This window comes from Marmota flaviventris, chromosome 2 (genome assembly GCF_047511675.1).
Source record: "Marmota flaviventris isolate mMarFla1 chromosome 2, mMarFla1.hap1, whole genome shotgun sequence".
In the NCBI taxonomy this organism is placed as follows: Eukaryota; Metazoa; Chordata; class Mammalia; order Rodentia; family Sciuridae; genus Marmota; species Marmota flaviventris.
Window position 1 is genome coordinate 117583482 of NC_092499.1, and position 15978 is coordinate 117599459.

Sequence of the window (15978 nt, forward strand, 5' to 3'; positions counted from 1 at the left end):
CAGTTATAGATGGGTCATCTTAGGGATGTCCGTAAACAACAATGGATAAAGGAGATATTTCCCCCATGGAAAGGACCAAGACCAATTAATTTTATTGATCAAGAAATTCACTCCACTGTCTAGAAGGATGTGCTGTGTGCTATAGATTAGAGATTGTTTTCTCTTCTCCCTTAATCCAAATGGAAGACTTTTTCAAAATTGTGATCCCATTTTCCTCTGCTATTTCATATTGGTTATATAGGGATAACTAAATTTATCTTTTAGCTATAAATTGCAAAATCTTAATAATTCATATCCATACCTGATCAAGAGACCCTGAATGAGTAAAGCAACTAGATATGACACTGTTTTCTCTACCACTGGAAGTGGGTGAGTATGTTTTTGGTTGGGTTTAGAATCACTGCATTATTAGGCAGGTACATGTTGAAATTGTATGCTTATTAAGAAAAGTATAGGTGGATGAAATAAAGGGTGAAATATACTGAACACATATTGCTTATCTGCCCATCATTCCTTCCTTTGGGGACCCAATTTTCTCCTCCTCACAGTCCTGGTGAAGTTGTCAATTATGGTGGCCCAATCTTCCATCCTAGAGATAGGTTCATGTCCATAGCTGGCCAAAGTTGTCCCTAGGATTTCAGAGCTAGAGCTAGATAGACCAAAAAGAAGGAAGTAAAGTCAAGAAATAGAAAAATCATCATTTGAACCTCTAGACATCCAGGTCTGAAGGCAGACAAATCCTTTGATTTATCAGTTATGTACACTAATTAATTTCCTATTGGCTTAACCAGGTTTGAGTTGAGTTTTTGATACTTGCAACAGAAAAAAGTAGAGACTAATACATGTACACACAAACAGAGACACAAATACCATGTTTTTCAAATTCAGACATTATGCAAGTCTTCCACAATTTTATTAGGGGTCAGCAAACTTTTTGTCTAAAGGAGAAAATAATTATTTTAGGCTTTATGAGCCACCTATGGCCATTGTCTCGTTTTGTTTGTTTTTCTTTGCTTAGAAAACACTTTAAAAATGTAAAAACCATTCTTAGTTTGTACATTATATAAAATAGGCCATAGGCCAAATTTGGCCCACAGGCTCATAGTTTGCTGACCCCTGGTCTAGATCATATCAACCTCTGAAACTATGGAGTCAGTTGGCCAGTCCCTAGCTCACACCCTATAGTATGAAGCAAAATACCCTAAATGTCATTTTGGTGCAAGTGTCTTAACATGACTCAGTAATGAGTTAAGATTCATAGTAGAAATAGAAATGGGTCAGTCTTATCTGGTGTGCCCATCATCTGAAACATGGTAGACAATGAAATAAATGGTAACCAGTATTATTTCTTGGTAAATAAAAATAATTTTTCAAAATGATGCAGCTGTCCAAAGACTTGGTCCAAATTGTTCCAGTTTATCCTTGGTGACATGCCTACATCTTTTTTTGTTTGTTTGTTTTTTCTGTTCTTTTTTTTTTTTTTTCTTTTGTTGGATGCCAGAGATTGAACCCAGGAGCACTTAACCATTGAGCCACATCCCCAGCCCTTTTATTTTACCTTTTATTTTGAGACAGGGTCTTGCTAAGCTGCTTAGGGCCTCACTAAGTTGCTGATGCTGGCCTAGAACTTGTGATCCTCCTGCCTCAGCCTCCCAAGCCGCTGGGATTACAGGCATGCGCCACTGCACCCAGCACGTTCCTCTTTCTTAATCTCCTTCAGGAAGACTTTCTCTGATCTCCCCTACCAATAAGCCCGAATTTGGTTTTTCTTCTTCTTACTGGCATAGACCCTGTGTGACCCTCCATTGTAACTGCATTCATGGCCTGTCTTTCCCCTTATCCAGGTATTGTAGTCTGCACCTAAGTCCCAGCACCCAGAACCATGTTTAGCACCTAACACTGAGAGCCCTCTTTTCCTCTAGGTGAATATCTGTTTGAGTGTGCAGGTGCTGCATATCCCCACCTGTGTCCAGGGTGCTTCAACTATGTGTCAGCATTATGCTGGTATACACATCCCCTTAGCACTGGTTCTTCTCTCTGATGAAAATTATTGGTGGATGTACACTGAGCCTTACCTGGTAATGTTAATTTTTATTCCCATTCCCTCCAAAAATGAGTCAAAGACAAGAGGAACAGGTGGGAACAAGTTTTCTTAGAAACCATATGAAGGAAGAATCCTCTGACCCCACCCCACATTCTTTACTGTCTGACTGTTATCAGATCAGAGACCTCCAACATCAGCAACATCTGGGAACTAGAGAGCTCCCACACACAGCTGGGGCCTCAGACTAGGCTAATTCATTTCTATGGGGTGGAGAGAAAATTATCCCCCTGGAAAAAATATGAGCAGGGCCTTGTGGACACAGGAAAGACTGACCAAGGCAAGGTGAATCACGGTTTTCTAAGCGGAATCTTTTGCCCATCTCACAGAAGCAGGCAGGAAGCACCACCATTGATCAGCTTTATATGGCACCCACTGGATACAACAGACGGACAAAGACGGACAGACAGAGCACACACCACTTCTAAGCTGAACACTGCTCACCATCTAAAAGCACCTTGGATAAGCACATATGAGACACTCTTGCATAGGAAAGATGTACTTTTTAAAGGAATGAAGAAGTATTTTGGCAAAACATCTATTTCCCTCCCAGGTCCTGGGTAAACAGGGACCCCTAATTCTGAAGCTTCTACATATTGAAAATTATCCCCTTCTCAATGGCAGTATATACAGTAGCAAACCTTCCAAGTCTGTTGTCACAGCCCTCTACGTATATCTTGAATCTACTTTATAGGTAGGGAAATTTAAGAGACAGAAGGTGGCCTGGAGCAAGGGGACACTGGGGCTGGCTCAAGGGGAGGAGAAACAGGAGGTGTCTCAGTTCAGCCAAAGGCAAGGCCTCTGTCTATTTTGACTGACTGGGATGAAAAAAGCTCATGTGGTCAAAACTCCCTCTTTCTTCCTTCTTGGGGAAGCAGTGGTTCATGGGAGAAGCCATTGAGAAGGAAAGGGAGGTTATCACTTCTGCCCAGGAGTCCTTGTAGGATGACAAAACCAAGGCAGACCTGAACCCCTCTTGGGGCCTCTTCAGGGATGACCTTTGAGGCTGGAGATTGGAGATTATGGGTTCACTGCTTCCATAACCCTCTTTTTATGAGCCTGGACCTCTTGGGTCCTTAATTATCTTGAAAAGGGAAGGGTGGGGGAGTGGTTTAAGAGGGGATGAGACACAAGACAATCTTTCCACGGCCTCCCATTGCCTAGGCTGGTGCTATCAAAGGTCTCCTTCACCCTGTCTCCTAGGGATATTTAAAGGCAGCTTTTATGAGACTCTATACTGTCTTTTTTTATTTCTCTTGTGTTTTTTCTTGTTTGTTTTAATTTATATAGATATAGATATATATATTCTTAAAAAAAGCAATAGTCCTTTGGTCCCTAAACTCTAAGGAATGATATGATTTTGAAAGAAGTAAATCTGGGCTTCCCTTGTAGAGAAGCCCTTGGCACCCCCAAGGCCCTCTGCTGGTTTCCCAGACAGTCAGTTCTCAACCAGTCCTGGTTGCCCTGACAGCCTGAGCTCTCTGCCACAGGTGCAGAACAACCCACTTGATAAGAACAATCCTTGAGTGGCCCGAGCCCCAGGCGCCAGCCTCAGGTCTGATCCACTTCCATCTGCAGCTGCTCCTTCCGGAAGGGCTGCTCCAGCATTTCTGTGCTTTTTCTTCCCTTTCTTCTCACTCTTCAGCTTCTGTTGTTGGGTATTAATTGATAAGGAGAGAGGGGGAAGGTAAAAATCACCGTAGAGGGAAAGACAAGAGCAGCCTGCCTGCTTAATGACAATGTAGATGAGTAGCTAGACCTCTCTTCTTGGCAGCATCCTGGTACACCAACGCCAGATCCTGGGTCTTAGGCAGATGACTCCCGATGCCCCTGCAAAGGGTTCCTGGAGCAGTATAAGTGAGGCAAGGCCAGGTGGACCTTAAGGGATAGTGAGCACACCTCTAAAAGTTGCAGACAGCCTGGCCAGAGACTAGAACTTGTCATCTCTCTGTCCATCACCCACCTGGCCTGCATATGCTGCCTCTTGAGTATATTTGCTTCTCTCCCCTCATCTCTGAGTTCCCTGTCATTACCTCAGCCCTTATATCTTGTCTCTTCTTTGTTCAAACTCCTCAATGGTTCTTTACCACCTTCAGTATAAAGTCAGAACTCAGGCTATAAGACTCTTTAAAAACTAGCCAAACTCTCATTCTCAGAGCCCTCTCTAGGGCCTTTTGTGTATCTCCCAGCCTATGGAGACAGGAATATTGTCTTATTTATCTTGGTCCTTAGAATGAAGGAAAAACTCTCCATCCAAGGATTCTTTCTAGTCCTGGCTCTTCTCTTTATCCCATTTGCCTGGCATCCATCTGAGACTCACCTTTCTGTGGCTAGTCAGTGAGAGCAGATCAATAAGGCCGGTTGGCATCCTTAGGCCTCTTCAGCTGGACCTTGAGCCTCTTCATGCCAATTTGAAAGCCGTTCATGGCCTGAATAGCAGTCTGGGCACTGGTTGGATTGTCAAAACTAACAAACCCTGGGCATGGGGGTGGGCAAAGAGGTTAGCTGCTAAACCTGCCTAGCAAGGCCTCCTTTCTTTTTAACCAACCCCCTCATTTCCCAAGTTCCTCAGGCCAGTTCCAAATACCTCTCCATTTTTACGTGTGTGCATGCAATATACATAAGAAGCACACCCATAAATGCAGATGGTCAGAGATTCCTAAGGTGTGATTCTTGGAAGGATGGGAGATAACTCTGGGAGAAGTGGGGCAGTGTGTTGGTTGGGTCTTTCCCTGCTTGGATTGGCTGTCTCCCTCTACTACTCCCATTCTAGTCCTCGGAATTGCAGTTGGAGTTGGAGGATATCTTTGGTCCCAGAACCAGATGATTCTGGCTCTTGTCAAACTCCAAAGCTCTGACCTGGCTGAATACATTCTAGACACCTAAGTTTCCCAGGTGAACATGAAAGAAGGTTTGTTCTTTGTCTAGGTTTAGCCTCCATCACTGGCCTGTGACCCTACTTTGTGCCACATATGCAGCCGCTGGAAATCACTGCCTTATTGTAGAGTCTTTAAGGGAATTCTGAGGCTAGGAGTGGGAGAAGCCAAGGTATGGGGCTCAGCTCACCAAAACATTTGCTCTGGTTGGTGGCTCGATCCACAAAGACTTTGGCAGAGACAACGGCCCCAAAGGGCAGGAATGTCTGTATGAGTTCTGCATCACCAAACTCCTGAGGCAGGTGATAGATGAAGAGATTACAGCCTTCCGGGCCTGCAGGAACAGTAGCAGGCTGGTTCAGGGAAGGGACCCTGAGTCCAACCCCACCCAGGCTCTGAACTCCAGCCCCCAGTCCCTCACCTTCTCTTTGCTGCTGGGGTAGGGCTGAAGACTGCTGGGGAAAAGCTGTGCTCACTGGGGCATAGGCCGTCGGATAGGCTGCTGGAGACAGAGGTGGGAGTGGGCAATGATCCCCAGGAGCCATCCCCCAAACAGGACCCCAGCCATTTCTGATCAGTTCAACCCAGTCCACCATAACCCTTGTCCCAAGAGAGGTTGTTGGGATTTGGGGTGAGTTGGAAAGGAGGGTTGACTCCTCAGAACAGACACTAAACCTCCCCACAAATCTCCCTATTTCTTTCTGGGGCCCTTCAACCCCCCCAGGCCGCGCAGCGCCAAGCAAAACCTGCATAGTGGTGCATCCCAGCGTAGGCCTGCTGCAGGGGGTCAGGCACACCAGGGCTCTGGGCTGGGGAGAGAGGGGCGCAAGGCCCACGGTGAAGGCCAGTGGGCAGGGTCAGGTGAGACACTCGGGGAGTGTGGGAGGAGGTTGTGGGTTGCTGTGAGAGGCAGCAGGGATGATAGGAACCCCTTCCCCAAAGCAAGGCCCTGCCCCCCATTCCCTGCTCCTTACTCCACTAAAGGGAGATTTGGGCAGAGTCGGGTGGGGTGGCCCACCTGGATAAGGAGAGAGCCCATTATTGTAGAGCGTGTCGGAGCCTGGCTGCCCGTTGGTCTGGGGAGTCAGTGGGCCAAATCCATTGACCCCAATGGTCGCTGGAAGACCGGCGAGAGTGCCAGGACCACTGCCAGGCTGGGAGTTGGCTGTTGGCAGGGAAAAAGGTAAGTGAGTCAGGTTGTAGCCCATCCCACCCCTCCCAGTGGCTGCTCAAGGGTGCTAGAGTCATACCTGTTGCAGGCAACAGCGGCGCAGCCACCAGGCTGAAAGCCGCCACATGCTGCATTTGGGCTGCCACTGCGGCTACCGGGCCTAGGCCGGGGCCCTGTGCAGCTGCCAGCAGGGCTGCCTGGTGCTGCAGGATCTTTGGGAAGTAACAAGAACATGTTGGAGGGTTTTGCAACCGGCAGCTGCCTTGGTTCCCAAACCCCTAACCTGGCCCAGCCACCTGCCCACCGGTGCTGCCTGAGCCAGGCACCTACCGCTGTGGTGTAGGCGCCACAGGCCCCAAGTGGCAGTGGTGTGGGATGGAAGGCACCCAGCTGACCAGCCATCTGCTGCATTCGCCGCAGCGCTCGCTCGCGGTCTGTATCTGCCAGCTTGACCACAAGGCTGGAAGAGGCGCCCTGGCCAGAGTAGGGCAGGGTAGGCCGCAGTGACTGGTCCTGATACCAGCCCAGTCTCTGGGTCAAGGGCCTTCCGCATCAGGCCCTTGAACCAGGGTACCGAGCTCATGGGGGAGGAGAAGCCCGTCCCGCCCCACTGGCCTCACCCTCGGCCCAGGCACCCGCCCTCACCGCCATAGTCCGGCTGCCGTGCAGACCCTGGATGGCCGCCTGAGCTTCCCCTTGACTCCCGAACTTGACAAAGGCACAGCCTGGGGCAGGATAGAGGGATGGGTGGCTCAGGCCACAGAGGTCAAAGGATCATGTGGCCCCGAGTGTGAAAAGGTCACCAGGTAATCCCAGTGGGCAATTCATGTCACCTTTACTGGTCCCGTCAGGGCTCCGCAGAACTGTGCACTCCTCAATATGACCGAAGGGCTGGAACAGGCGTCTGACATCCTCTTCACCCTGCTGCTTGCCCAGCATCCCCACAAACAGCTTCCGGTCCTCTGGGGACAAAGCCATGAATGACCTGGGTACTCTAAATCTTCCTGGACACCCCAGAGTAGATTGAAGAGCTTGGAAAGAAAGTAGCTAACCAATCTAGCTCTTAGGGAAGAAGTGTTGGAAATGAGAAGGCCCTGGGGCTCCAAGATTGGGTCTCTTTAAGGAGCAAGATAGGCCAATCTAGAGGAAAGGAACTCAGCTCAGATTTCCATCAGGAAAACCTGGGTCCTGAAGAAACCCAGAAAGATTCATTTTTGCTCTTGTGGGGAGTGATATAGTCTTGATACCTTTGAGCCAGTAGATCCTTATATGCATCGATTTATGTTTAGCATTTCTGTTAGTTTGGGAGACGCTGTTTCAGACCTTCCTAGAGATATTAGGGGAGGGGTACTCAGAGAAGGCCTTTGTATTCAGATTGGGTCCAGAGATGTACACCTTTGCCAGTCAGCCTGAAGGCTAGAATCAATGTCCCTTCCTGCTCAAATCAAGGAGAATTGTGAGCAGAAAACAGTTGTTTTATTATACTACCTCATCCTCAAGACACTGAGCAGTGGAATGATGAATCCTTACCACCAGCACTAAATCCAACCTGGTCTTGTCTCCCAAGGACCTATAGAGGAAGCTTGGGTTTCTGAGCCTCCAACATTTGCCCCTTTACAATTGATGAATTGTCTGAACCCTTTCCTTATTTCCCACTTCCACCAACCCATCCCCTCTCCTAGTTTCCAGAGCCTTCTCTGAAACCTGTTAACCCCTCCATGACTTCCCTTGTCCTCTTGCCCGATCTTTCCTCCAAGTGTTCATGCTATGGGAAAACAAATTCTGCCTATTGACCTAGATGACCACCTAAAAATAAGTCTGATCCCTCTGTATACCCACACTGGCTATGGGAGTGGTAGAGTTTCAGGAAAGGGACTGTAAGCTAAGTCTGTGTCCCCTAAAGAAAACTCAAGGGTTGGGGTTAGAAACCAGGTACTAACTGCACATATATCAAGTTAGGCCTCTGCAACACTATCCAGGATTCTAGGATAGAGGGTACAGCCCACTGACCCTGCTGGTTAAGTCTAGTTCCTCTTTACACTAAAGTAAACCTCTGAATTTGGGATGGAGCTTGCCTATGTATGGAGTGATATATGTTAGAAGAGAAGGTATGGGTGGGAATCTAGCTTTGGGCTTCATCTTCAGATCCTAGAGCTCAGAAAAATCCATCCAAAACTCCTTTACTCTTTGCCAAACTTGGCTAGGCAGATAGGGTCCTTGAATTCTGTGTGCAGAGAAAACAAGTCTGGTAGGGGTCACAGATTGAAGTCCAAGACAGTTAAGTAGAAGTATAGACCAATCAAAGTTAGCAATGGGAATATCAACAAGGCTATGTGTGTGTCCATATTTCACCTGGTCTGTTTGGGGTTCAGCCTTAGCTGCCCTGGGGATCCTGAAATGTTTGTCAATGCTGTGTCTGTGTGGTAAGCAGAGGCTGCAGTTCATATGTGGCAGGAGGAATATGTTTCAGCAGAATCCACCCTCTGTCCAGAGAGGTACTGCCTGGTGATCCTGTGTGGAAGGGAATGGATAACGCACCTATGGCTGAAATTCTGAAGGAGGTGCTGACCTTTGGTGGTAAGTGTACAATCCAGTGAGTGTTCTTTGCTTCTGGGGGTGTTAGCCACAAAATAGTGCCCTTGAAACAGATCTTTGATTTCTCAACCTTTTTTTTAAGTGGTGGAATACATTGTTCCAATAAAAATCTTAGGATGAGGCTCAAAATTTAGGGGGAAAGTAGAACTGCTCTGACTGAAACCAGAAAAGGGGGACTAAAATCCCTCCCCCTTAATCTTGTCCTATAACCCCATAGAGGGGGCTCAAATGAAAGCCCTTTGAAACCATTAACATGGATGATAAAGAATAGAGTGCCAGATAGTGTGCAGGGGGATCTGAGATCATCCTGTTCAAAACCTGAGAGAACAGGAAAGGTCTTTCATGAATCTCTTGACCAATCTGATGTTCATTATTTTGCCTTGACATTGGGGAACAAGGTCTATTTAGACAAAGAGTCAAACCCCAGAAGTCTATGTCACTGTTCTTAGGTCTGACACTAAAATATGACAATGTAGCAGCAGAAGGCCTAGAAGAGACTAGAGAAGATGTTGGGGACTTCCAGAGTCACAAGGGGCTTCACAGAATCCCAGTTTATAGTGCAGCTGTATCATTGGATAGGGTCTATAAGATGTTGATGGCACCCAGATAAGATGTCACACCACATGGACCAGAATCCAGTTAGCCCTATATAAGGAAAGAGATCACAGTTTCAGATGAAGCTCCCTACAAAGGAAAGAATTTGTATGGACAGTAATGATCTGAGCCTTCATTTGTACTTCCCCTTGTTGCTTTTTCTGCTGTCAGTTGAAGCTCATGTCATAGTCCATGAAATTCTCTGATCCTTTTTCTCCAATGAGACTATACTGAATTAAGAATTTCCATTTTCATGTCAGGGTACTGACCCTATGGTTCTGTACTACTGGGCTATATAGGACTTGACACTGAAATGATCACCCACGATGGGCTCAAATCTATGTTGCCTATTTCCTAGGTATCATGTTGGATATAGAATTGTCTTTTCTACTTAACAGGAAATTTGAAAATGTTTGACAGGAGGATGCATTGGGTCACAGTGACCATGAACCTCAGGTAATCCAAAAATATTGGGATAAGTTTCTCAAGAGACCCAATCAAAGAAAGTACAGGCTGTACCTGAGAGTAGCCTCCAAATCCACATCCCTGAAGATGTGGAACTGATTGATGCCTACATACAGAGATGATCAATCTCCTCTAGGTCAAATTCTACCAGTTTGGTAAAAAGAGGATGTTACAAATCTGGCATGATGGTTCATGCCTGTAATCTCAGCTACTCCAGAGGCGAGGCAGGAGGATTGCAAATTCAAGGCCAGTCTGGGCAACTTAGTGAGATACTGTCTCAAAATAAAAAGAGTTGAGGATGTGACTCAATATTTGCCTAGCATGTGCAAGGCCCTGGGTTCAATCCCCAGTGCCAGGGGAACAAGGGGGAGGATACTACAAGGGGCAGGTCAGGAAAGTCTGAATAAAAACATCCCATGGGTTGTGGGTAGGTCCCTAGAAAAATGGGAATATCAAACATGGAGGCTCAACCTCCCTTGAGTAGAAGGAATTAGAAGGCATCATCAGTCTGGAGATGAGACATAGAAGAGAGTAGGTTCAATCCCCAGTACCGTGGGATTGGAAAGCCATACAGTTGAATGGTATAACTGCATTTTCCTGTTTTCAGTTAGTGTGTACTCTTTGTTCTTCTCTAAAATAATTTTTAAACCCTAAACAAGTGGCTTAGGCTCCCATAGGCTCCTCCATGAAACTGCCTTGACACAGTGGTCATGTGAGTCAGGAATTCTAATACAAAAAATAACAGGTTCGAGAGCCCCTAAATCCAAACAGAGTTAGTCTAGTTCATTTAATATGTAAATAACTCCTAATAGGTAAAGAACTCATTTTCCTTAGAAAGGGAACCAGGATGATGTTCAAGAAAGGAGGCTGTGCCTCAGGTGTCTAAGTTTCTGGTTTCCAAACCCTTCACACCCACTCCCCTCCATATTGATTGGATGTCATGATTGTAGAGACAGAATAGGGAAAGGTTTCAGCCTTTGAGTATCAACTATTAAACCTATCCTGAAAATACTAGTTCACCTTTCTGTCCAAATACCATCTCAAAAAGTCCTGCTGGTGGCAGCAAAGCACCTCTCCTCTGGTGTTATTAGTGATGAGTGCAGAAGAAGCCTGCTTGGCTTCTTCTAATTAAAAAATTGAGTGAAGGAATATCCAGGACAGGCAGAGACTCCTGTCTAGATATGATAAACATCAAAAAGGACATTAATTTTAAAAACAAATCACCCAAAGCTGTTAGAATAAATAATTAATTCATCTAAGTTGCAAGATACATAATCAATGCTCAAAAATTTGTTGCATATGTATACACTTACAATTAACAATCTGAAATGAAAATTAAATAAACAATTACATTTATAATAGCATGAAGAGGAAGAATAAAATATTTATAAACACATGTACACTGAAACTACAAACTTGCTGGAATGAATTAAAAAAGACAAAAATAAATGGAAAGACATCCCATGTTCATGGATTGGAAGATTTAATGTTGTAAGGTAGCAACCCCATTAAAAACAATTTACAGATTTAAATGTAATCTCCTCCAAAATCCCAATGACATTTTTTCAAAAATAGAAAAATTCATCCTAAAATTCATATGTAATCTCAGGGAACCTCAAATGCCAAAAATTATTGAAAAAGAAGAACAATTCCCTAATTTCAAAACTTACTACAAAGCTACAGTAATCAAAACTGTGGGGCTGGGGATGTGGCTCAAGTGGTAGCGTGTTTGTCTAGCATGCACGAGCCACTGGATTTGATTCTCAGCAACACATAAAAATAAAATAAAGATATTGTGTCCACCTAAAACTAAAAAAATAAATATTAAAAAAAAACCCTGTGCTACTGGCATAAAGACAGCCAATATAGACCAACAGAATAGAAGATAGTCCATAAATACTCATTTTTTATGGCCAAATGATTTTTTTTTTTTTTTTTTTTTTTGGTGTAGGAGAGTACCGGGGATTGAACTCAGGAGCACTCGACCACTGAGCCACATCCCCAACCCTATTTGTATTTTTTTTTTTTTTTAGAGACAGGGTCTCACTGAGTTGCTTAGCCCTTTTCTTTTGCTGAGGCCAGCTTTGACCTCCTCAGCCTCCCAAGCTGCTGGGATTACAGGTGTGCGCCACTGTGTCCAGCCAGCCAAATGATTTTTAACCATGGTGCCAAGACAATTCAATGAGGAAAGAACAGTTTTTTAACAAATAGGGATGGGAAAACTGGATATCCACATGCAAAAGAATGAAGTTAAAGCCTTACCTTATACCATATACAAAAATTAACTGAAAATGTATCAAATTCTAAATATAAGTGCTAAAAACATAGAACACTTAAAAACAGGGAAAACTTCATGATGTTGTACTTGGCAGTCATTTCCTGGATAATGGCAACAACAACAACAAAACCACAGGCAACAAAAATAAATCTAAACAAATTGAGATACTTCAATATTAAAAGCTTCTATTCATAAAAGGACACCATTTGTCGAGTGAAAAGGCAACTTATGATATGGGAAAAACGTGCAAATTATATATCTGAATGTTTTAACATATAAAGAACTCCTAAAACTCAATAATTACAACAAAAAAATTTTGATTAAAAATGGGCAAAGGACTTGAATTGACATTTCTTTAAAGAAGATGTATGAATGAGCAACAAGCATAAGAAAAGATGCTAAACATTACTAATCATTAGGGAAATGCAAATCAAAACCATAATGAGGTATCACTTCACACCCATTAGAATGATTGCTATTAAAAAATAGAAAAAAATAACAAATGTTAGTAAAGATGTTGAGAAATTGGAACCTTTATGTACTATTGTTAGGAATGCAAAATGGAAAACAGTATGGCAGTTCCCCCTAAAATAAAAATATAATTACCATATAATTCAGCAATAACTTTTGGGTTCATGTTTCAAAGTATAGAAAGCAAAGTCTTTTTTGGTACTTTAAAAAGTATTTTAATTGACAAATAATAATTTTATAAACTTATGGGATACTATGTGATGCATATATATATGTATTATACATATATAAAAATGATTAAATCAAGCTAATTAACATACCCATCGCCTCAACTACTTGATTTTTTTTTTTTTTTTTTTTGGTACCAGGGATTGAACTCAGGGGCACTTGACCACTGAACCACATCCCCAGCCCTATTTTGTATATTATTTACCGACAGGGTCTCACTGAGTTGCTTAGCACCTCACTTTCGCTAAGGCTGGCTTTGAACTTGCAATCCTCCTGCCTTAGCCTCCCAAGCTGCTGGGATTACAGACATGTGCCACCATGCCCGGCTCAACTTTTTTATGGTGAGAATGATTAAATTCTAATTCTGAAATGTACAGTACATTATTATTAATTATGGTTGCAATGCTGTGCAATAGATCAACAAAATTTTTTTTTTATATTTATTTTTTAGTTTTCGGCAGACACAACATCTTTGTTTGTATGTGGTGCTGAGGATCGAACCCGGGCCGCACGCATGCCAGGCGAGCGCGCTACCGCTTGAGCCACATCCCCAGCCCCAACAAAAATTATTGTTCCTGTTTAACTGAACTTTTATCCTCTGACCAACATCTTCCCTTTTCTCCATTCTCCCCTCCCACCCACTTCTGTTGAACACCATTTTACTCTCTGCTTCTATGAGTTCCACTCCTAAGTGAGATCATGCAGTTTTTGTCTTCTGAGAAATTGTACAGTGGAACACACCAGTATTGAGATAATTGCATACTTCTGGTCATAGTAACATTACTCACAATAACCAAAAGGGGAAAGCAACCCAAATGTCTACCAATAGATGATTGGATAAACAAAATGTGATATATATACATACAATGTACTATTACTCAGCTTTAAAAAAAAAAAGGGAGGGCTGGGGTTGTGGCTCAGTGGTAGAGCACTTGCCTAGCACATTTAAGGCACTGGGTTACGTCCTCAGCACCACATAAAAATAAATAAATAAAATAAAATAAAAATATCTTATCTATCTGCAACAACAATAAAAAAGGGAAATGTAGCACATTCTATTGTACATCATATTACAGGACTGAACCTTGAAGACATTACACTAAGTGAAATAAGACAGTCAAAAAAGATGAATACTGTACAATTTCATTTACATGAGGTATCTGGATAAGTTAAACTCATAGAAACAGAAAGCAGAATAGTGTTCACCCAGAGGCTAGAGGGAGGGGGAAATGGGGAGTTGATTAATGAGTACGGGGTTTCAGTTTTGCAGGATGAAAAAGTTCTGGAGATTGATAGCACAACAATGTGAATATACTTAATACACTTAAAAATGTACACTTAAAGTGGCTGACAATAAATTTCACATTATGTGTATTTTACTATTAAAAAATAAAGAAGTTGGCTGGGGATGTGGCTCAAGCAGTAACGGGCTCGCCTGGCATGCGCGGGGTGCTGGGTTCGATCCTCAGCACCACATAAAATAAAATAGATGTTGTGTCCATCGAAAACTGAAAAATAAATATTAAAAAATTCTCTCTCTCTAAAAAAAATATTTAAAAAATAAATAAAATAAAGAAGGAGCCAGGCGTGGTGGCACACACCAGTAATCCCAGCAACTCAAGTGGCTGAGGAAGGAGGATAGCAAGTTCAAAGCCACTTCAGCAACTAAACAAGACCCTAATCAACTTAGTGTAACCCTGCCTCAATAAAATAAAATAAAAAAGGCTAGGGATGTGGCTCAATGGTAGAACACCTCTGAGTTTGATCTCTAGCACCAAAAGAAAATAAATAAAAAATAAAGAAGGGCTTTAAAGAAGGTACAGCAAGGAGACCTGGAGCAATAAACAGAACAAAGATTCCACTGTCCTTTCATCCTGATCCAGAAAAGCCAGGAGGTGAAAAAGATGGACTAAGTATGGCTTGGTCCCTTTAAAATAAAAGAATCTTAGCTTCTACAGATGCATTTTCCTTTTGCAGGCTACACACATGTACCTGAAAGACAGTATCATTATGGGAGGCTTGCCAGAGTTTTCCACAGCCATGACTTAAAATAGTTACCTCAATCACCTTTAGATGATCTGCTCTAAAACGAACTGCGGAAAAGCACCTCTCTTTACCTTCAGAGGTAGAACATGTTTCAGGAAGTGAAGAGTTAACTTGGCCAAAGTCTCAAGCACTCCTGTGAAACCTAACTAGTCAGGTCTTCCTGGGAAAAATACTTTCTAGAATTAAATAAGTATAAAGACCAAAGATAGATATGACTGTCAACCAACTGTATAAGATGGTTTTTGCAAAGGTCCATGTCTGATTTAAGTCAGATAATATGTCCCAGGATTATAAAACTCTGAAAATTCTACTTCACAATTCAAATTTAGGGTTGGGGCTACAGCAAGGCCCTGAATTCAATCCTCAGAACCACACACACACACACACACACACACACACACACAAAGGAAAAGAAAGAGAAAACTATTAAACTTAATCCAAACATTAGTTACACTAATGTGGTTTATTTGGTTGGTATTTTTGGGGGGGATGCTTGGGATTGAACCCATGGCCTCACACATACTAGGCAAGTGTTCTGCCACTAAGCTACATCCCAGCCCAGAGTTAGACACTAAATAAAGTGGAATCCCAGAAAGAATTTGGAAAAGATAATAATATATGCTTATTTTTTAAAAAAAACTAAAAGCTGATACGTAAGCAACTCCATGCAAATTCAGGCAGAAATTACTTAATTATAGTATGTTGGTATGAGGGATAATGTGAAAACAGATAATTGACTTTTGAGCTAAATCAAATTTCAAGATTAAAAAAGAGATGCAAAATTCAGGTGGTATGGTGCACACCTATAATCCAAGTTATTTGGAAGACTGAGCAAGAGAATCACAAGTTCAAGCACCTTAGGCAACATAATGAGAACCATCTCAAAAAATAAAGAAGAATAAAAAGGAAATGCCTCAAAGTACATTTTAAAATCCTCTGTGAATGTTTTAAATCTGAAAGTTTTTTTAAAAACTAGCTGTGCCCAGTGGTACACACCTGTAATTCCAGTGACCTGGGAAACTAAGGCAGGAAGATCCCTAGTTGGAGACTATCCTGGACAATCTAGGGAGACTCTGTCTCAAAATAAAATAAATAGGGCCAGGAGCTGGGCATGGTGGCACATGCCTGTATTCCCAGCAGCTCAGGAAGCTGA

The 15978-nt window shown here is 43.1% G+C and overlaps 1 protein-coding gene across 20 annotated transcripts in view; it reads right to left on the minus strand.

Moving 5' to 3' along the window:
- Positions 1-4449: 4449 nt before the first annotated feature.
- Celf6 (CUGBP Elav-like family member 6) overlaps positions 4450-15978 on the minus strand; it is a 29742-nt gene continuing 18213 nt past the window's right edge. The window contains exons 4-12 of one of the 20 annotated variants that reach the window (XM_027925418.2): positions 6982-7110; positions 6794-6873; positions 6479-6622; positions 6228-6360; positions 5996-6142; positions 5724-5786; positions 5399-5479; positions 5168-5311; positions 4450-4577 (exon numbers count right to left, since the gene is read on the minus strand). In XM_027925418.2, coding sequence (XP_027781219.1) covers positions 4450-4577; positions 5168-5311; positions 5399-5479; positions 5724-5786; positions 5996-6142; positions 6228-6360; positions 6479-6622; positions 6794-6873; positions 6982-7110 — 1049 coding nt within the window. Of the gene's footprint in view, positions 4579-5167; positions 5312-5398; positions 5485-5711; positions 5787-5995; positions 6143-6227; positions 6361-6478; positions 6623-6793; positions 6874-6981; positions 7111-15978 lie in introns of all 20 variants that reach the window. The other 19 variants (XM_027925561.2, XM_027925551.2, XM_027925537.2 and 16 more) reach the window with 19 other exon arrangements.